This window comes from Dendroctonus ponderosae, unplaced genomic scaffold (genome assembly GCF_020466585.1).
Source record: "Dendroctonus ponderosae isolate FM_Combo_2020 unplaced genomic scaffold, Dpon_F_20191213v2 Dpon_F_20191213_1, whole genome shotgun sequence".
Classification (NCBI taxonomy): domain Eukaryota; kingdom Metazoa; phylum Arthropoda; class Insecta; order Coleoptera; family Curculionidae; genus Dendroctonus; species Dendroctonus ponderosae.
This window is the reverse complement of record NW_026017110.1, coordinates 22689704-22709488: the sequence shown is the minus strand read 5'-3', so window position 1 is coordinate 22709488 and position 19785 is coordinate 22689704. Positions and strand designations below refer to the sequence as shown.

Sequence of the window (19785 nt, the reverse complement as noted above, 5' to 3'; positions counted from 1 at the left end):
CATAGGAAGCATTGTCATATCATCAACAAATGTTTGAGGTTATATTTCTGTTTTCGCTTTTGACAACAAATGTTCTTTACTTGAAAACAAGTATTTTTTAAGTTACAGTTAAGTACAAATAATCCGTAATAATAATAATAATAATAATAAGTCGGTTATAATATGGAAGTAATAACAGTGAAAGATTTTTCAAGCATTTGCCGATTTTGCTTGCATCGAGCCAGGGAGATGAATTTAATTTCTAGTGTCCCTAGTGCTGCAATTTTTCAGGCAATAAGTGGAATAGAGGTAAAATATGACAAAGTTTTACTTTTAACTAGTGTCAAAATAGGTAAATAGTATTGCTTAAAATGATAATATTTACGGTGATTGCTTTCACTTTCTCATTCACCCTCTTGGCAGGGGATAGAGGCTCAAATTAATGTTTTTTGTAGGACTGTATAGTGTTACAAATATTTACTACTTTTAACCATCCGCTAATGAGTAAATCAATTGTTTCTTCGATTACCCTGATTGCCAAATACATTGCACTTTTAAAAGCAATGTTCCTTTTGCACAAGTTGACTTGCTTTTCAGGTTGCTGATGTGTTACCAGAAAAAATGTGCCTGGCTTGCATGGAATCCTTCCAATCATTTTCAAGTTTCATTGAAAAATCAAAAGCAAATATTCAAAAGTTACAAAATATATATGAAACTTCTATTCACGAAGTTAAAGCAGATGATTCGTCATTTTACAACTCAGAAGATGAAGAATTCAGTAATTCGTTTGAGAACAACCATGCCATTCAAGAAGACGGTAGCTGCAAACCACTGGCTGGTGTTAAGTGTGAGCATTGTAACAAGGAGTACTCTCAAAGTACAAAATGCCACTGTCTGAAGCCTGAAGAAAGTCAGACCAAAAACAGCCCAAAGGTAATAACGAGAGCCATTTGCGTGCAGGCATTGTCAGTATAGGTAGATTTTGTTATCATTACAACATTTGTAATGTGTTTGTATTAGAAGCGATTAATTTATTTTATTTGATTCACACCCTCTTGGATCAACATTGGGAGATTTTATTGAACAAGAAATACCAGTTTTTCTTACGGTATTCAGAATGTCCCACCTATGGATACTATAATTTAAAGATCTTTGAGTCCCTCCCAATTTTTATTTTCTTTCTTACCTTAAAGAACACGTCAAATTAAGCACTTTACTCGGATGCTCAATAGTTTTTATAATACTTACCCAAATGAAGTTAACCGTCGGTTGAAAATGAACCGACGGTTGTTCAGTCCTCTAAATTGAGACAACATTCCTAACAAAAATCTCTCTATTTTAAACACAATTCTAAATTGCAAACGTGCAACAAGCATTTTTTTAAATATGTTTTTATTTGGATATTCTAGAAACGCAATTTGCTGTCCAAAAGGGTAACATGTAGAAATTGCAAAGTTTCCTTTAAGACTAGAGAAGAGTTATCGGCTCACTGTAAAAATGGGTTTACTTGCTCCTTGAAAGACTACCAGTGTCCAACGTGCAATAGATGTTTTAAAAAACAGCACAAGCTTAATAACCATATGAGAAGCCATACAAAAATTGCCCCATTTAAGTGCCCAGATTGTGACAAAGCCTTCAAGTTCCAGCAGAATTTGAAAAGGCACATTTTAATCCATAAAGGTATTAAAAAGTTCAAGTGTGAAGATTGTGGCAAATGTAAGTGTAATCCACATTTATCGTGCGAACTTGCAAGATGTAATATATCTGGGAGAATTGTCTGTTCAATTGCTAAATACTTTTTAGCCTTTTCTAGAGCACACGTCCTAAATGATCATAAAAACATTCATACTGGTCACAATCCATACATCTGTGATTACTGTGGAAAAGGATTTAAAAGATATGCCAATCATTTTATTCATGTATACCGACATAAATTGTTGAACGGGGAAGTTAACCAGGCAGACGAGAAAAAATTATACCTCCAATTACAGTGTTCAGTTTGTAATAAAATATTCGCCAGCAGAGGTAGTTTGGAGAACCATTTAACTTTACATCAAGAGGAACCAAGGGAGAAGAAGTTTTTGTGTACAGATTGTGGCAAAGGTAACGTTTACTTTATTATTTATAAAAAAATATTACGGTGACTCAAATAATTAACCCTTGAGCTAAACGCTTATTTTCATATGAAAGAGATTTAATTTTTTTGTGCATGTACCTCTAAGTTGCACTATTTCATAATGCAGTCATGTCCATAAACAAAGAAATAAATTAGATTAAAACTCCGGAAAATTAGTGTCAGAAAATTACGCCGACACGTATTTTAATCTTTTTAAGAGCGCATTTTTTGATAAAATTTTGTGAATATACCGGGTGTTCCAAAATTGAGATACGACCCTTAAATTGACAATTTTAAACGTGAACCCCGATCTTTGTTGGATTTTTTAATTCCATGTACATTAAAATGCATCGCACCATTCTCCCAATATTTAAACAAACATATTTTTTTTTGAAGAACTGCCCATCAATAGTAGAGTAACCGGAAATTTTTTCTTAATTATATTCTTATCTTGCCTAGGTCTCAGTCAAAGGGTGAAGTAAAAATTTTGAATCTCGTTTATTTCATTACGTTTCGGCGAGACAACAGCGCCATCATCAGATTTAAAATTTACGCAAACTCATAATCATGAGTAATGTTTACCAATCGGTAAACATTACGCTCTTTTAGGTCTTTGCCTTCTTGAAACCTTAAATTTGTCGTAAATTGTCAGATAAATTTAAGGAAATTTTAAGACTGATGATGGCGCTGTTGTCTCGCCGAAACGCAATGAAATAAACGAGATTCAAAATTTTTACTTCACACTTTGACGAGACCCTGGAAAGATAAGAATATAATAACGATTACACGCAGTCAGGAAAATAAATCAAAAATTTTTCTTCATAAAAGGTATTTCATAGTCTTCATTTGAGCTAACGAATGTCTCAGTGGCTTGTGATCATGTGCTTAAGGGATACCCTGTATATCTGTGTCTTGCATTTTACCACTGTGGTCAAGTAGGTTCAAGAAAATATTGAAATATATAATTTGTTGTTTTGAATGGACTGATACTATAGTCATAGTTTTGATCAAACGATTGCATTATATTCTGTTTGAAAGTAGTCATATTTGCTTAAATGGTTAAATTTTGCAGGATTTGCAAGTAATAGTCAACTGCAATGTCACATGAGAATACACACTGGCGATAGGCCATTTGAATGTACAGAATGCGATAAAAGGTTCAAGCAGAGAAGTGCCTTTAGTATTCATAAGTTAGTGCATTCGGGAACGAAGCCTTATCAGTGTAGTCTGTGCCAGCAGGTTTTTTCGCAATCAGGGCATTTGAAGATTCATATGAGGGTGCACAGCGGGGAAAAACCGTTTACTTGTGATTTTTGTGGAAGGAAGTTTGCTTTGAATGGCAACTTGAAGGTATGTGTAAAACTCTAATAGTTAGACAGACATCAGACTGAGCAGCCAAATGTGTTGTATTAAGTTAAAACTACATGTTTTTAATTTTTTTAAATATTAAAATTCTACGTTTAGATCGATTATACTAAAGCTAAGTATTTATAATCTCAACGTAAAGTTCAATTTGTTGAATATTAACATTTAAAGGGCCTTCAGTTTAAAACAAGCCACCTTAAGCAATTATTAATTTCGGCAATTTACGGTATTTTAATTTCATGGTTCTTGAATGCCTTCCATTGTGGCCCTGAACAGTCTCAAGAAGTTTGACCCCATAGTTTTAAATCATTGTATAATACAACTTATACTTCTCCAAACCTTTCATAAGTGCATAAAAAAATTCCCTTCAGTGGTTGTATTATGCACGGAATGATTCACAGAATGTGTAATATTTATTTTCTTCGCCAGTAAAACCCATTAGCTGGAAGATAATTCAAATATCTGTATTTTTAGCACTTGTAATTAAGTGGGTTTGAAATATTAATATTCCTGAATTAATTTATTCTCGGCTATTTCGGTCGTTCTCAAGTGCAATCAAAAATTTCAAACTTCTTGCGTTTCAAGCATGCATGCTAAATATATTTTTCACTTTAAGCCTCTGCATAGGTTGTATTCGAGGGTCGCATATTTGTCATTTTCGCTTTGGACTTTAAAGTGGCTTCTTAGAGATTCAAGTTAGAAATACGTGTTTTTTGGGATAATTAGTTCTTTTGAAAATGTAATTACAGCTGTTATGCTTTAAACTACCACCTTGTATCTTACAAATTATAGCTTGATAAATCACTGTAAAGTGACAATGGTTTTACTCAGTCTGTATTCATTAATAAAAGTATGATAATAATAAATATAGTTCATAATTAGAATGTTTACGCAATCTAGACAGTTTCACAAATTTAAACTGAAGGGGGAAAACCCATTTTATCAAGTTCTGGGGTTTATAGTTATTTTTACCTCAAACTGGGAATATTTCTAGAATACAGATGCGATAATCCCAATCACAATTTTCATTCTTTTCAGGTTCATACCAGAACGCACACTGGTGAAAGACCGTTTGTTTGTTCGGTTTGCCAAAAAGCCTACTACAATTCGAGTAGTTTAAAAAAACATATGAAAACTCACGAACAACATTTGTCTGGTGATTAGACCCTCAAATTTAAAGATCTAAAGAATTTAAAAATAAATCTCGAAAAGAATTGGCTGATTATGTACTGTAAGTGTATAATAGATTGAAAATCGGATATGTACCTAAGGTGTTTCTCATTGTCATGTGCATACGAAGGATATAGATTATCTAAACTTCGTTTAACTAAAATTAAACGTTTTGAAATATCCATGACTTTTACTGTAGGGAAATTAGAATTCTGATAAGCCGCGTTAAAAATGCATAGTTTCTAAAAATACACGCAGTTGTATGATCGAGTTATATGCACTACTTTTGTACACCTGTAGCATCTTGTTTACTTTCGCAGTTGTATGACTTTATGATTATGTTCGAGACCTTTATTGTGATCAGATCTTTGTATCAGTTGCTCTAAATAAAATTGTCTTTTTTAAAAACAGTTTATTACGATGTTGATTCATAATCATCGGAACTGATTGAATATCAGCACGAAATTAATTACAGATAAAATTAAAGTAGAAGCACATTTCCAACAGTTTTCACAATATACAAACAAGTACTTAGATTTTTCAACAGTCAGTTATCTTGATGATTGAATGAATTGTTTGTAACTGGTCGAAGTGTGAAATGAACTGAAGAAAATGTTATCATGTCGCCTTGTATATGATTTAAGAAATATTAGCACATTCTAAATGCTTATTGTGAAATATATTTGAATTTATTTGATGGAAAAGCATGCATTTTTTGTTAGTACTTTTTATCAACTACTTATTCCATTTAGCGAACCTTCTTCCTCAGGTAGTAGTAAAACCTTAAAAAGCTTAATTAGCTTCTAAAATATAACGTATGTTGCGACTGTCAACAAATTTGTCATTCATTTATCGCAGGTAAAATGCAATATTCGGTAAAGCGTTTTATTTTATTATCAATCTTCCTTTTCGACGTGATTATTGCGACTGATTATTGTAAAATCTGCAAAAAAGGCACACATACCCTTTGCAGGTATAAGGTAAGTAAAGATCAAATATTCCCAAAAAAGAAAAATAGTGTCTATTTAACGCACAGGAAGGCCCTTCAGATGGTTGCACCGAATATAAGAAACCCGAATTTACAACGAGTGTGAAGAAATATATTATTGATGTTCATAATGATATTAGAAACCATATAGCATCGGGTCAAGAAATCAGAGGGCCCTTAGGAAGACAACCGGCTGCGGCGAATATGAACAGTTTGGTAAAGTCGTGAAAACGAAATATTAGACAAAACAGACCTCAGTAAGGATGAGCTTATGAAAAGCTTCTGAAATTTTAGCAGTGGCATCATGAATTGGCTGAGATAGCGCAGAGGTGGGCAGATCAGTGCGTTGCTGTCGAAGACAAAAATCAACATGATGAATGTAGAAAAACAGGTAAATTGTTCCTTATGTTGAATTTTGCTTGTCTACCGTTAAATGAATTGAAGAACAATATGAAGTTGGACAGAATGTTTTAACGGCACTAACAGCAACTCCCGATGTTCCCGAAATTGCAATTCTGATTTTAAATTGGTATAAGCAAGTCGAAAATGTTTTGCCGTCTGATGTAGAAACATTTTCAGGGTAAGTAATTGCCATTGTTTAGTTAACGTTTGCTATTGAACTATTTGGCTTTGCAAATGACGCCAAACAAATTATTCGAAGTCGGAGCGCTTTCTAAAGCCAGTAATTGTCTTTATATAACTAATCGGCGACTTTCAGTTATTGTTTCGGTTTTCAGAATTCAAAGAGGCAAATATCTAATCGGTCAATACACGCAACTAGTATGGGCCGATACCAGATTTGTTGGATGCGGAATGGCCACATTCCGCAATCGAAATACATCATCTGATTGGAAGAGCAAGTATCTTCATCGGTTGGTATGCAATTACGGACCAAGAGGAAACATGATTGGATCGCCAGTGTACAAAAGAGGCATCCCATGTTCCAAATGCCCGTATGGAAGATGCGATTCCGTTCGAACAAATTTGTGTTCAGGTAAGACAAAAGACTTGAGACTTTCAATTACTATCTTTGATTCACCAAACATTCATTTAATTAAAATTGCAAAGCAAATTGCGGATATATAATGCAACGCCAGTATAAATTTTCTGGGGTTTAGCTTTGATAAATCTTAAAATTAAGGTGAATTTTTTGGAGCATTTCTTGTAAAATCCATCCATATTATGTAACTTTATTGTTTTAATACGTGTCTACTCAATTTAAATAGTTATTTCTAACATTAAAATTGTAAGTTACATACCTTAATTATCCGTCGGATTTAAATTGATTGGATTTTAAACGAAATTCCAAAATATTTAAATATGCGTTTATAAAAAAACATTGTTGATGATCTGACCAACAAAAACCGGCACGCGATTTAAACAAACCGATTTGGGGATGTAAAAACTTGCGCGACAAAAAGAAAGCTTGTAATAATGACTTCGTGAATTAATAATTTATCAGGTCGCATAGTCATTTACTTTTCTCGTATGTAGGTTTGGAACAGCCAAATAATTATGGGAAATTTGGCCCCGGTAGACCAGCACCCTCAGTAAATCCAACCCATCGGGTCGACACTCCAATTTCCCTATTTAACACTTTGAGCTTACAATATATTTTCGCCAATAATTTAACACAAGTGATCAATGGGATACTGCAAAAGATTGACGTGAGTTTGGGACCTAAACAGAATTCGATCGATTCCAGTGCCAGTAAAATACAAAATATTAATGAACTGTTATCAGTGCTCGCGTCAATTATACCAGACTTAAATTTAAGCGAAGCAGGAAATGAAGAGCATAGTGCATATTCTAATAGAATTCCACTCGAGTCGATAAATAGACCATTTTTGCGAAGCGCCTTTAAGAAAACTTCGAATATTTTATATCAGCCTGAAACATTTATCAGTAAGCAAACATATGAGTTGGAAAATGGGCAGATAATTGTTGAAGATTGTAAAAATCACATTGGTGATTGTCAGTTTGAAGGTATTAAGAAGTAAACAAATAACTGCCCATTTGAAATATTTAGATGGTTTCAGATGAAAAACAGCCAGTAATTAGTCAGCCATCTGGAGATATTGTTTTACCGAATAATATGATTTACAGAAAAGCTCAAGGTGTGTGGTTTCACGGAAGATGCCGTTGTGACTACGTATATAGATCAAAACAGTTTTTGCTAAAAATGTCCAAGTTACTCTTAGTGTTTTCATTATTTATCTTATTGTAACGTAATAGAATACTCTATTAAATGATAAAACATAAAGCATGGTTTTTTGGATAATTGAGCAAGTTGTCAGCTGCTCAAAACATTGAGAGTATTATAAAAGAATGTTCAATGAGGATCCCTACGCACTTCAAGCATATATTCGCGATTAAGCGGAAACATTGAGACGAGTAGTTAAGTACTCCATAAACCAGTCTATCTACTATTAATTTTTTCCAGCTGTTCTTGATCCAGTAGTATTTAATTGGTTGGGAATTATAGGAGAACCAATTAGTCACGGAAGGTCCTTTGACGGCGACAGCTGTAACTGTTTATTTAGGGTAAATTAAATATTTGTACTTTTGAAATAAAAAATCTAAATATCAAGTTTGAATATGCTCATTATTTGTTCCATTTAGACTGATCTACTAACATCTTAATAATTTCTATTTTGTTTCAGCAAATAACATATTTCCAACGCATAAGCATCATCTGATTATTCTAACAGACAAATTAGCAAAAATACTTACATCAAATTACTTAAATCCGAATAATTTGTTGTATTAAGTTCGGAGGAATAAAACTATCGATCCTATCATACACAAACACAATTGGCAATGAGATCCAGTTAACTACAGTTTTGGCAAGTAGACCCATTATTTCTGGATATTGATGCGTTAAGAACGCTAACATCGCAGTAATCGAACACAAACCCGCTGTGAACATTATAAAAAACGGTATTTCCTTTTTCGGGTATACCGAAAGTTCGTGAAATGCTGGTAGCAACTCCTTATCAGCACATTCTGTGCATGTAGGGTAGGGATAAAACAGGTGACCTCTTTCCAATGGCGATGGAATGATTCTGAATGTGCCCTCCCAAGTGCAGTGTAGTAAGTTTAGTGCCCCGTCAATAGCTTTCCAATGTGCCAAATGAAAGAAACTGTACGATAACGCTTCAGAGTCTCCTCTTTTTAGCAAATGTTCTGGCGGCAAGATCAGTGGTTTTATTTCAAGAAGATATTTAGGCACATGAGGGTTGAATTCTACCGCTCTATGTATGGCTTCTACTGCTTGGAGTTCGGCGTTGTTTAAGCCTCGCTTTCCAGTAAGGTCTGGTGAAAATCTATCAATAACGTTTCTGAAAAGAAAAACAATATAACTAACATGTTAGCAAACTGCTCAACGAAATAGACAATACCCGGGCAAATTTCGAATAATTTTGGAACTGGAAAAATTATCATTGCTGAGAACGATTTGATTTCTGTTCGAAGCGTTATTTAGAACAATTCTTTCCGGGTTAGTGTGTAGCATTTTTTGCAAATTTATTTATGATCCGTACACTTTTCGATTGATTGATATTAATTTCCAGACAATTTGCGAGATCTTAAGGTGGAAAACGTCGAACTGGAAATTGCAGCTCATAGAACAAATGAATGATTTGTTATCGCAACTTTTCTACAAGTTTTTCACTTAGGCTACTGAATAGGAACACACTTAATATGTGACCCTTACCCATTGGTAAGGGCATATCATTATATGCCAATGCCCTACCAATGATAATTAATTACCCGATGTGTTAATTTCGACATCAAATTTTTACCTTGCTTTCAATAGAGCTGCTGTATAACATATCGTAGCGGACTTAGGTAGTGAAATGTCATCATATTTAGCTAATACAGCCTGAACATCGGCGTAGGCTTGCATTTGTAATAGGGCTTCGATAAGATTCTCGTGAACGTTTAAAAGAGACATTATTGGTGGCACTTCTTTGGTCAAATCCCTGAACATTTTCACCGCTTCTTTTAATTTTCCTAATCTTCTCGCACACATAGCAAGTCGTCTTTTTACGTATATTAGAACATTTGTATCCCTGAAAAACAGTGAATGGGGAGTTACTCGCTTTCGGTATTCAATAATGCGTCAATGTTTATACCTTTTATGTTGAACTTCCATTAGTATACCCTGGTGCTGTAAACCTTGCGATTTTTTATAATTTATCTCTGCAACTTTATATGCTTGTCGGAAAAGATTTTCAGCTTCTGTAATAGTAGTGGCCTCTTCTTCAGCTAATAAAATGTACGCCGTAGCGCATTCGGGATTTTTTTCCAGAGCACTATGTGCTGCTTTCAATCGCACTTGTGGATTTCTCTCTCGCCACGCTGTTTGCATTATTTCATATTCGGCCTTTCCTAAAAATCATTCATTTGGAACATATAGAAGATTAGCATTTCGTTTCCCACCTGCATCAGAATCACATGTGAAAATTGTTTGATGATCTTGAGCCGATAAATTCATATCGTAGTACGTTAGCGGTTCTTTATTCGTGGCCCAGTAAAACCTTTGGTACTCAGCTCCTCGGAATAAACTTAACGGATTTCGCCAAATTTTGCAATCAGGAACTGGAGAATGAACTTGTTGAGTAGTCGTTACCGTGTCATCTTTACATTCCCCACTAAGCCAAGGAGTTATGTAGTTTATTGACAACTATAACAAACATCCAAACTGTAAAAGTTAATTAATGCTGATGACATGCAAATATTTTTTCTGTGCGAGATTGATCTATTATGCGTTGTAAATGCGCTACAAACTCAACGTTGCGCCTGGCGGACGATTGCTTTCACCTTTTCAGGATCGCTATTTATTATGTTTGGCTTAGCTGCAAGCGAAACGTCAGCTAGTAATACGAATTCAATGAGCTCGGGTGTATGACTGTTATTGTTTGTTGTAGTTGCTTTTTAGTAATTACATAATCTAGCAAAAATGCATTTTGTCTCACTTCTTGGACTAAAAAAAATGTGTTTCTTTGCATACAAAAATAGCAGAAACGTAGGTGGTACCATACTTACCGATATTTATTTAAACATTTTATAAAATTTTAGAACATAAACTAGCTTAAAGTGCAGAGTTTCGGTCATATCAGTGGCAAATTAAATCCATTCGAAACCGATTTATGGAAGTCGTAGGTCCCATCATTAGAAAAGTGATTTAAAAATTTGAATTTGTGATTGATTCTTGTGGCATATTCTTTAATATTGTGTTGTCGTTTGATTAAACTGTGTATATCGTGTGTACAGTCATATTCAATTATTGCCGAATTAGTATTACCACATAAACGACTATGATTTTAATTATTAATTTCTTATTCTAAATAATTGTTGTACCACTGTACTAATCCAGGAAGATTAGTGCTAAATAATCAAGCTGGTCTAAATTTTGCTCCTATATTAACAACTTTTTCTGTGCTTTTGTATTGGGCGATTTCTAGTTTTGAGGGTCTTTGACCTCTTCAAGTTCTTATTAATTTTGCGGTTAAAAGCTCGGTGCTCGGCTAATTTCAATACTATGAATAAGAGTTGGTAGAATTGTCTTCCAAGTCGTTTGGAAAGTGCTTTATATACAGCCCCTTTGTGCCTTCGTGCAAAAATACTCATATGTACGACGACTCTGGGCCTACATAATAACAGTTCAGTTTTTTGAAAATACCTGTTCAATAAAGGAAGATCCATACTTTCTAAAGTACCACCATTCACAGATAAGTATAACACCAGATATCAATGAAGATGTTCCAGTTAGCGCTACATAGAACTTAGGAGTCAAATTGCTCAAAAACATGGAAGAATCCCACATATTTTCACGACTATTGTTGATGTCTGTGGTTGGATATTGCTCTTAACTGCTGCACAGTCTCGTTCAGTTTGCCGACGTTGAGTGCACGTAATGTCAATATGTTTTTTTATAAAAATAAATCTTATTCAAATGTTTAAGTACATATGCTTGTTTTCCTGCTGTCAACTGTCACAGAACATACCCACTTAGAATGGAAAATACAATGATAGGTTATGGAGATAAATTCAGCTGTCCATCTAGCGGTATGAGCACGCAAACTATGGGAATGTGAGGAATTTCTCCGATATTTGACTCTTAATGACTGCATTCACCAAATATATCGGGTCAATAAAAAAACCCTGTTATGTAATATTTTATTCAATACGTAGTCAATTAATCAGTTACAACCATATTTTGTTGCTTTCGGGACTATTTGCAACAAATGTTTGTTTCTATGATGTACCAGTGTTCCCCTTGTCCGGATATTATCTGAAAGATGATTGATTTGCTCGGCTCTGAAACAACAATGTGAGGAATTAATTTTCTGGCATTGCCTAAAATCATTTGTCGCTTCAGCAATTTTACTAATTGTTTCCCTCAAATGTCAATTTTGCTTTATAAATAATGCTTTTTCAAGAAATTTCAGGAAACATTGCACTCTCCATAAAAAAACGTTAACAATAATTGGTAATGTCATTACAGTAATTGTAATTTTCTAGAAATAATAAAATAAATCTATTTCGTACTTAGAAAAGTATCTGATAATTCAGCACCCTCAATTTCTTGGCATTTAGAAGCCGCCTTCATTAACTTTATAATTATCTGCCTTGAATGTATGTATGCTCGCACAAACTGTATTCATTTATCTAGAATAATCAAACTTATTTGTTAGTTACCTGGCTTCAGATTTAAAGTTGGTACAGCATTCCATGTTAAATTCGTGCATCTACTATCAAATACTGAATACTAAGCTTTAAGATGAGCTGCACATTTYCACTTGTTTTCACCACTATCKGGAGGACCCGGTAGAAAGTCAAAATTTTAACAGCTTTTAACAAAGTTTGTMAGGAAATGTGAAAAATGCAGCCAYATTGGGTTCACAAACGGGCACTRAACACTTTTTCCTCTRGGCGTTAAAGTTCCGACATAAAATCCGCCATGACCGTATTCTGAAAACGTCTCTAAGCAGCATCTCATCATGTAGTCAAATGATAATGCAGTTTTAGAGAAGAATTTTAGAATTGTTTAACAAAACGATAATGTAAACACTCGCAGTATCTCGGAAATTCGCAAGCTGAAGAAGAAGTACAGTGTTGTCGCCTCACCCAATGACAAATTACTCAAATTAATTTCTTAACCGAATATCAATTTTACAACTATGATTAAATGAAAAAATACACAACAATAATCCGGGTATCAAAATCTCGAAAAAATTCGCTATATAAGAAAACCCCCGTTCACTGATTTTCTTTCAAATTTTGTTTATACCGGTTTGCCTCTCTAATCATTATCTAATAATCTCGTAAGTTGACCTAGAACCGGCTACGTTGCATTATGGGTGGGCCACATATCTACCAAATACCAAACTGCTGGAAATTTCTGCCAAAAAAAATTTCTGTGGAGCGACATCGACAATATCGAGGTACGAAATAGCATGTAAGTTCCGCACTATTTTGTGTCAACTGTGCCGGAGCGTCATTTTTGCTGTCAGTTGAAGCGACAAAGCAGTAGTTCCAATATGCATATAGTAAACCGACAAGATTATTTTCAAAACCCTCTTTATAAGCCCTTCAAGCAATTGATAAAAATCGAAAGATCTTAATGGAAAAGAACATTTCACATGAGAATTATATATATTTTTTATAAGAAAAATGATAAGTATTTTTCGTTTTCACTGCAGTGTTAGGGTGTTGGCAGCAATAGACGTAATGTATACAGAAAGAGCTGTCAGATTTTGTAATTGAGAAAACGTTAATTGTTACCTCTTTCATTTGCGAGGGAAAGCAGTGAAATGGAGAAATATCTCAATTAAGTGATTAATGAAATAAAATAATTTTTTTCCCGTATCAAAGCATGCTTGGTGCGCATTTCAATACTAAGAATAAGTAAAATTTTAATTAACAGGTAAATTAATTTAATAGGTAAAAAACAAATAAAGAAACTCTAAGACGGATGTCAACTGCGGCGAGTCATAATTTTTGTAATATAATTGATACAATCTAACTGCGCAATTTTTGCTGTCTTTATACTAAACCATATTTAATTACAACCCGATTTAGCTATGCAATATATCGATTTTAATTTGTTTACTCGCAAACGGCACGTCGTAGAAAGAAACGTCAAGAGACTTTTTCTCTTCCCAATTGAACAGGAACTTGACACATATTATTTATTTTCGGAAAAATCAGTGGCGTAACATTTTTCTATTTAAAATTATCTACAGACGTGTCTGTACCCACGCCACTGGAAAATATAGAAACAAGATTTGCATCACAAAACGCATATATATAAGCATGTTAAATTTAATTATAATATTCCAAGCGGTTTCCGAAATATTAGTAAATAACATTTTTTTTAATTAAAACTTTAACACCCTGTAGATCGGAAACTAATGGTTTTCGGAATCTGGTCTATTAACGAAATATGTCCAAAATTAATTGCAGTCACCCCCTGCAAGGAATGCATCTACTTACCAAATACCCTGTATACATAATAGATAGTTCTTCTGGAGGTGTTGACAAAGAACAAAAAAATTATAAAAAAAAGGATTTCACCCAAAAAAATATTTGCAAAATTTTTATTTTCTACTAGAGAATGAAAGGACCTTTAAATTCACTCTCAAAGCCGCTATCCCAACATACTTATGAACTTAAATATTTTTTCATTTCTTGTGTCCTCAATTCTATACGAAAAAAAAAATTATATTTAATTGCATTTGTGTTGTTGAATGCTTAGTTTTGTTCATATATTTGCAATTAACGTCTCTTTTAGTACCTAGTACATGCACTTGCTAATAAAAATCAGTTTACAGAGAAAAATAAATAAATATCCAGATATTCAAAACATTAGCAGGAAAAACCTACCTTAAAATTGTCTTCTCACCTTCATATAAATAGTTGCTACCATAAAATACGTAGAAGCAAAGTACTCAAAATATCAAAGTAAAGATGCCGTATCGATGAAAGCAACAAGAATATTGGTTGGTTCTATAATATAATGTTAAAGTTACTACGTTATAAATTATTATTGCTTTTGGCCCTCAAAAAATATTTTATAAACTTACAATATTAATGAAAAGTTGAGAGTATTAGAGATCGCTTTGCGATGTTGATCTTTAGGAAAAAAAATGTCAAATCACTACTAAACTTTTAGAATAGTTTAATTAGTACGGAGGAAAAGTAGTCCTTTTAATGGCGTGTTCAAAGTAGTCCTTTTTATGGCGTGTTTAACAGGCCAAACGAAATTAGGTTGATAATAGAGCAAAAAAAACTTAACGCCTCCACTACTTCATAACATTCAAGCCTAAACTAAAATATAAACATTGCGGTAACTTAATGAAGTGCTGATTTTATCATGTTTTAGAATATTGTGATCTTTTATTTTAAAAAAATGTTAATATGTCAGTTTCATTTATAGTAATCACTGTTCAAGGGAAAGGAAGCTAACAGACCTGCCAAACAATTGGCAAAACTCGAAAATTAATTAATAATATGAAAGCTTAGAAGCCCTGGCAGATCAAGAATATTCTATTTAAAATTCTGAAATGTATGGCGAACCTCAACACTCTAGGATAAGCCAATTAGAGTGCTAAAAGCCTCACACAAAAACAAGCCCGGCTTCACAATCTCACTTTCTGATGCATTTTCCTAGCTCTTCCATTCCATCCATTTTTCTCAGAGTGGATTCACTCTCACATATTGTTATAGTCGGCAATCAGTTCAAGAAAAAATACAGGATTAATGTTGAAATGTAGTTGTAACTTGTATATTTTCAAAAAAAGACCAATTAAAATCTTAAAATTTATTGTTAAATACATATTTATGTAATAAAAAATCTGCTTTAACATATCAATAATTATATCATTATTCTTTGCCATATTACCTAGAAGGAAAACATAGTTTTGATTTAATCCTGGCAAACAACAATACAAAACACTTTTCTAAATCTGCAAAAAGCCTATAAGGGCGCATCAGTCTTTTTGCATTAAATATATTAAGTCATTTTTTTAAGTAACGAAAACAGATACTTTTCTATCTTAAATTCGATGGTAAGTCGATATCTAAAAATTGTTCAACATGGTCTAAAAATGCAACTTTTGTGATCTAATTTTTGAATCTTAATTGTAACGTCTTCTCTTAATACTAAATAGAAATTGGATTATATGTCCTTAAAATCGCATAATGAACATAAACTAAAAAGAAAAAATAAACTTTTTTACATTAAGCGAATACGAAAGCATTTTATAGCGAATATAAATGAAACACGGCTATGTTTAAGTTTCGTTACCTACAAGAAGACTTATTTCAGTCAAATTTAATCATATACATTATAGATTGTATTGTTCATTTATAAAATGGATGGATATTTGTCAATAATTATCTACTATATATAAAAGAGTACTTCGTATTTGCAACATTGTAATTGGATGCACCTACATTTACGGTACTTTAATTTCCAACATTTCATACAAAGACGGTTTTGTCATTTAATTTCACACTTTAAGCTAATAGTGAAAGCGGACAATTTACACTGCATTCGCTATAGAAATTATTTTTGAGATTCGATCATAAATAAGCATATTTAATGATTATTTTCACAATATTTACAATTCATTATGGCTATCAACTTTTAGGATTAATTTTATTTTCAATGTAAGACAAATTAAACTTACTGATCTTGATAATGAAGTTATATACATTTGCATGTAGATGTTTGTGTATTGGGGGTGATGGTTGTCTTCCTAAACGTTTACTTTACATCATCAGCAAGCAGGAAGCACAGAACGGCATAGTAAATTACCCATATTAATTTACAAATAATTCCTTATGGCGCTGTGGATTTATGGTTAATGTTTACATTTCAACTCGAAGGTCAACATTTGAGATAAAAAATTCATATTGTGATTTTTTACGAATGTTGCACATTCAGTTTTTGATTAATATTCCCATTCTGACTGAAATTGTCCATAGAATAATTCTCAAAACGTACTAATAAAATTATATTATTATCGCCCATTGATCCTAATCATCACAATTGACTACCTAAAGCAGCGACTAGCTTCAATTATAAAAGTTTTCCATTCTTTGTCTACAATAATTATGAAATACATATTTTTGTAGTGGTTCACAAAATAAGTTGGAACATAATTGGCAAAACATGCTTGTTTAGGTGCTTGTGGTAAAGATCTAGACAGGCATCTTTTACCAATTAGTAGCATCACGCTCACCAACAAACCACAACATCAGTATATTTCACGTATATTTCATTATTCGGCATACCTAAACTAAATAATATGAACTCAAGAGCATAAATCTAGATTGAGCATTTAAAAATATGAACTTACATAGTACTAGACTTGTTACTTGCTACAAAAGGCGTGAAGATGGCTCAGTTCATTTGGTCTCACATTACGCTAAAAGTAAAAGGCAACTGGAGTCTCCTGAAGCTAAACGTAAAAATAAAAAATACATAATTTATACACTATAAGAGTATTATTTTATCGTGAAAGCAGGGGTAACATTTACTGGGACCTATCTATTCAAATAAACTTGTTGATATGAACAGTTTCACTAGTCTCTTATATATTTTGTTAAGAAATTAAGCTAAATGTTGTACGTTGAAATGAAATATATTCTAATAAATAGTTTCTTAAAGTTTTTATCAAATAAGTAGAAACTTTTCCTAATTTCTACCTTACCGCCTACCATTCTACATTATCAGGAGACCGTAGTAAAATTTTTCGAAAACATATTCTAACACATTATTTATTTAATATCGATATAGAACTTAAAAAAATAAATTGAGATGGTACAATTGTTGCGATAGTTGATAACTTGCACGTGACATACGCTAATTAGTCTCTGTAGTCACTCGTTATACTATCGTTCATCAAGTCATAAGGATCGGGAAACTAAACTCAAACTTTTATATAAAAACAATGTTTAATAGATTTGCTTTTTAAAAGTTGCAATTAAATATTTTTATTTGTTGACAAGTTGAATAATTTCTTTTACTTGATCATTTATAAAAGTCCTGGTTGTGGGCGATAAATAAATTTTCTTATGCAAAAGAAATTACTGCGGTGTTGTTTTATTGTAAAAACCCCCATTCGATATATCAATACTTCTAACTGTTTTAATGCTTCATTTTAATAAAAGTCCCTTGCACGAACCAACAGTGGAGCCATAAATAAAGAAGTGGAATGTTCAAGTCTAATACTTACATGTAGATGGCATAAATGAAAAGGAATTTTACAAATAAACAATCCCGCACGTAGTTTGACCCTTAATATTGACAATTCACACTATACACTCTTGGAAATCATCACAGAGCTAAAGTATCCCATTAGTAAAATACTGAAAACCATCGTACAGTTTCGTTGATAATGAGTGAATGCTGCCCTCGACCATCCGATTTACCTCCAATTGAAGCTGTTCCTCGGTCATGTTCATGTGGAAACGGTTTCGAAGATTTTGGACCGTGGGTGCTCCTGATTTGAAGCAGGGCAATTGATTACCTAGAAATAATAGGATTTTCTGTGTCATTTGTATTTGTCGATATCCATCTAAAATGTTCCCTTAGATTGGACGCTTAGTAGCTTCTCGATTTAACTAATACAGGTTGGTCTAAAATATATCTCTTAACCGGCAGGTCTGGACTTGTTGGTCATTAAGGATAAAAGACACCAAATCATTACGAAGCTTTTGGAATAGTTTATTTCCAAAAGAAAGTCAAGTCACTTATGTCAACATTTCGAAAAGTTTTCCTTTATCAATTTTTTACCGTAAGGGGTTTTCGACTATTTTTTTGTTATAGAGCTTAACTCCGGCATGAGGGGTTAATTTTGGGACACAATGTACACGAAGGAACTTTGTTGATTTATTTATGAAGTGAATCTGCTGCATGTATGTATTATTGCACCTTTTCCCACCACGTTACCATTTGAAATTGAACTAGTTTAAGCCTTGCAGGTTTTTGAAGCCAAAATTTCAAAACCGAATTTATTATAATTTTTTGCCTCAGTTGGAACGTGATTATGTAGAATTTTAGCTGAAAAATTCGACTACAAAATGTAATTCGAATTTCAAGACATCCTGTATAGTTTAGAACGAATTTCTGTAAGTGTAGCTGTAGCACAGGGTACCCAGAGGACAAATTTAAAATTTTCAGATAGTAAAATCGCGTTGTAACCAAAATTTTGGCTTTGTTTTGATAAAAAAATAAGATATTATTTAATATTTCGTAAACCGTTTTAGATAGGTGCAGGAAGAGTTATCGAGTTTAATCACGTCTAATACGACATCGACCATGAATCACCCTGTATAAATCAATAAAATATTTATTCGCAATAAAAAATCGCTTTAATTTTCATATAAAACGAAATTGCTTTCGGAACAACTCAATACTTTGTGGTAAAAAAATACAATGTTAGTCATAACAAGGCAAAACTTACTTGACCGCATAATTTCCACCAAATTGATTACCATGCCATGGTGCTTCCTGGCCGCTACCAAACCTTGAAGAATGAGAATCTTGAAATATTCGAACATGTCCGAATGTTCTCCACCCATCACTTCCACAAACTCCGGAGTGAGTTTGAACGGCGATTTTTCAAATCCCAAGTTTTTCGGCGATGTGGACAAAATAAAGCCAAAATCTATATGTATCAAATGACCATCGCTCTTCAGTAGAATGTTTCCATTATGCCTGAATAACAAATGGGATCTTTCATTCCTCGGTAGACTTTTACACAGCAAATACATACCTATCTTTAACTTGAATTAAATAACAAATTAGGCAGTAGGCGGCACAGCTTTGAACAAAGTTTTTCTGCGCTGTTAGGAACGCTTCAGACGTTTCGGGTCCATATTCCTTTTTAAAGTATTGAAGTAATGAAAGTTGGCAATGTTTCTTCACTTGATGAAGAGACACTGTGTTGAGAATGGGTTCGATAAGGCCACTGTCGTCTGAGAGCACCAATATTCTTAAAAAGAAACGAAATTTGAAACTTCAATGCTCAGGGTTTTGAACGATTGACTTGGTGTACACAGGTCAGTTAAGCGATTGCTCAGAATATCTGAAATAAGTCGGCATTATACACATTTTAGTTAAGCAAATAACGGGCAATTAAGCAAGGTA

The 19785-nt window shown here is 33.2% G+C and overlaps 4 protein-coding genes and 1 long non-coding RNA gene across 10 annotated transcripts in view; 2 read left to right on the top strand and 3 right to left on the bottom strand.

Moving 5' to 3' along the window:
- The first annotated feature begins 44 nt into the window (after positions 1-44).
- LOC109532761 (zinc finger protein 664) lies at positions 45-5334 on the top strand. 3 transcript variants are annotated; one of them, XM_048660722.1, is made up of 6 exons: positions 45-288; positions 577-912; positions 1389-1695; positions 1783-2082; positions 3168-3445; positions 4499-5334. In XM_048660722.1, the coding sequence occupies exons 1-6, from the start codon at positions 163-165 to the stop codon at positions 4622-4624; spliced, it is 1473 nt and encodes a 490-aa protein (XP_048516679.1). In that variant the 5' UTR covers positions 45-162; the 3' UTR covers positions 4625-5334. The 3 variants fall into 3 exon arrangements, with proteins under 3 accessions (XP_048516679.1, XP_048516680.1, XP_048516681.1); XM_048660723.1 differs by having other exon boundaries at positions 62-107; XM_048660724.1 differs by lacking the exon at positions 45-288 and adding an exon at positions 296-331.
- Positions 5335-5379: 45 nt separating this feature from the next.
- LOC109532760 (venom allergen 5) lies at positions 5380-8215 on the top strand. Of its 2 annotated transcripts, XM_048660725.1 has the most exons (7): positions 5430-5610; positions 5667-5834; positions 5913-6009; positions 6063-6198; positions 6356-6612; positions 7113-7604; positions 7658-7881. In XM_048660725.1, the coding sequence occupies exons 1-7, from the start codon at positions 5494-5496 to the stop codon at positions 7843-7845; spliced, it is 1455 nt and encodes a 484-aa protein (XP_048516682.1). In that variant the 5' UTR covers positions 5430-5493; the 3' UTR covers positions 7846-7881. The 2 variants fall into 2 exon arrangements, with proteins under 2 accessions (XP_048516683.1, XP_048516682.1); XM_048660726.1 differs by lacking the exons at positions 7113-7604; positions 7658-7881 and adding an exon at positions 8062-8215 and having other exon boundaries at positions 5380-5610.
- Positions 7967-11650, bottom strand: LOC109532765 (protein ST7 homolog). 2 transcript variants are annotated; one of them, XM_048660721.1, is made up of 6 exons: positions 11305-11650; positions 10062-10305; positions 9755-10010; positions 9422-9691; positions 8352-8959; positions 7967-8149 (listed from the first exon to the last, which is right to left on the bottom strand). In XM_048660721.1, exons 1-5 carry the CDS (start codon positions 11446-11448, stop codon positions 8362-8364), a joined length of 1512 nt encoding a protein of 503 aa, XP_048516678.1. In that variant the 5' UTR covers positions 11449-11650; the 3' UTR covers positions 7967-8149; positions 8352-8361. The 2 variants fall into 2 exon arrangements, with proteins under 2 accessions (XP_048516678.1, XP_019753374.2); XM_019897815.2 differs by lacking the exon at positions 7967-8149 and having other exon boundaries at positions 8205-8959.
- A 137-nt stretch (positions 11651-11787) lies between these two features.
- LOC125502498 lies at positions 11788-13016 on the bottom strand. The gene is made up of 2 exons (XR_007280254.1): positions 12324-13016; positions 11788-11942 (listed from the first exon to the last, which is right to left on the bottom strand). It is a non-coding gene; the product is annotated as an uncharacterized LOC125502498 (long non-coding RNA).
- Positions 13017-15432: 2416 nt separating this feature from the next.
- The window catches only part of LOC109532767 (phosphatidylinositol 4-kinase beta), a 53715-nt gene continuing 49362 nt past the window's right edge, over positions 15433-19785 (bottom strand). For both annotated transcript variants that reach the window (XM_048661818.1, XM_048661819.1), the window contains exons 12-14: positions 19412-19630; positions 19100-19353; positions 15433-18163 (exon numbers count right to left, since the gene is read on the bottom strand). In XM_048661818.1, coding sequence (XP_048517775.1) covers positions 17979-18163; positions 19100-19353; positions 19412-19630 — 658 coding nt within the window. In that variant the 3' untranslated portion in view covers positions 15433-17978. The remainder of the gene's footprint in view (positions 18164-19099; positions 19354-19411; positions 19631-19785) is intronic.

Bases quoted from the DNA above. Each gene is read 5' to 3' on its own strand.
- LOC109532761 (XM_048660722.1), top strand. From the start codon at position 163: ATGGAAGTAATAACAGTGAAAGATTTTTCAAGCATTTGCCGATTTTGC. The intron at 289-576 runs GTAAAATATGAC...CTTGCTTTTCAG, and splicing joins AGGCAATAAGTGGAATAGAG to GTTGCTGATGTGTTACCAGA. The intron at 913-1,388 runs GTAATAACGAGA...TGGATATTCTAG, and splicing joins AGACCAAAAACAGCCCAAAG to AAACGCAATTTGCTGTCCAA.
- LOC109532760 (XM_048660725.1), top strand. From the start codon at position 5,494: ATGCAATATTCGGTAAAGCGTTTTATTTTATTATCAATCTTCCTTTTC. The intron at 6,613-7,112 runs GTAAGACAAAAG...TCTCGTATGTAG, and splicing joins TCGAACAAATTTGTGTTCAG to GTTTGGAACAGCCAAATAAT. The intron at 7,605-7,657 runs GTATTAAGAAGT...AGATGGTTTCAG, and splicing joins TGGTGATTGTCAGTTTGAAG to ATGAAAAACAGCCAGTAATT.
- LOC109532765 (XM_048660721.1), bottom strand. From the start codon at position 11,448: ATGTGGGATTCTTCCATGTTTTTGAGCAATTTGACTCCTAAGTTCTAT. The intron at 10,306-11,304 runs GTATTTTCAAAA...TGTTTGTTATAG, and splicing joins GATCTTCCTTTATTGAACAG to TTGTCAATAAACTACATAAC. The intron at 9,692-9,754 runs GTATAAACATTG...ACTGTTTTTCAG, and splicing joins ATGGAAGTTCAACATAAAAG to GGATACAAATGTTCTAATAT.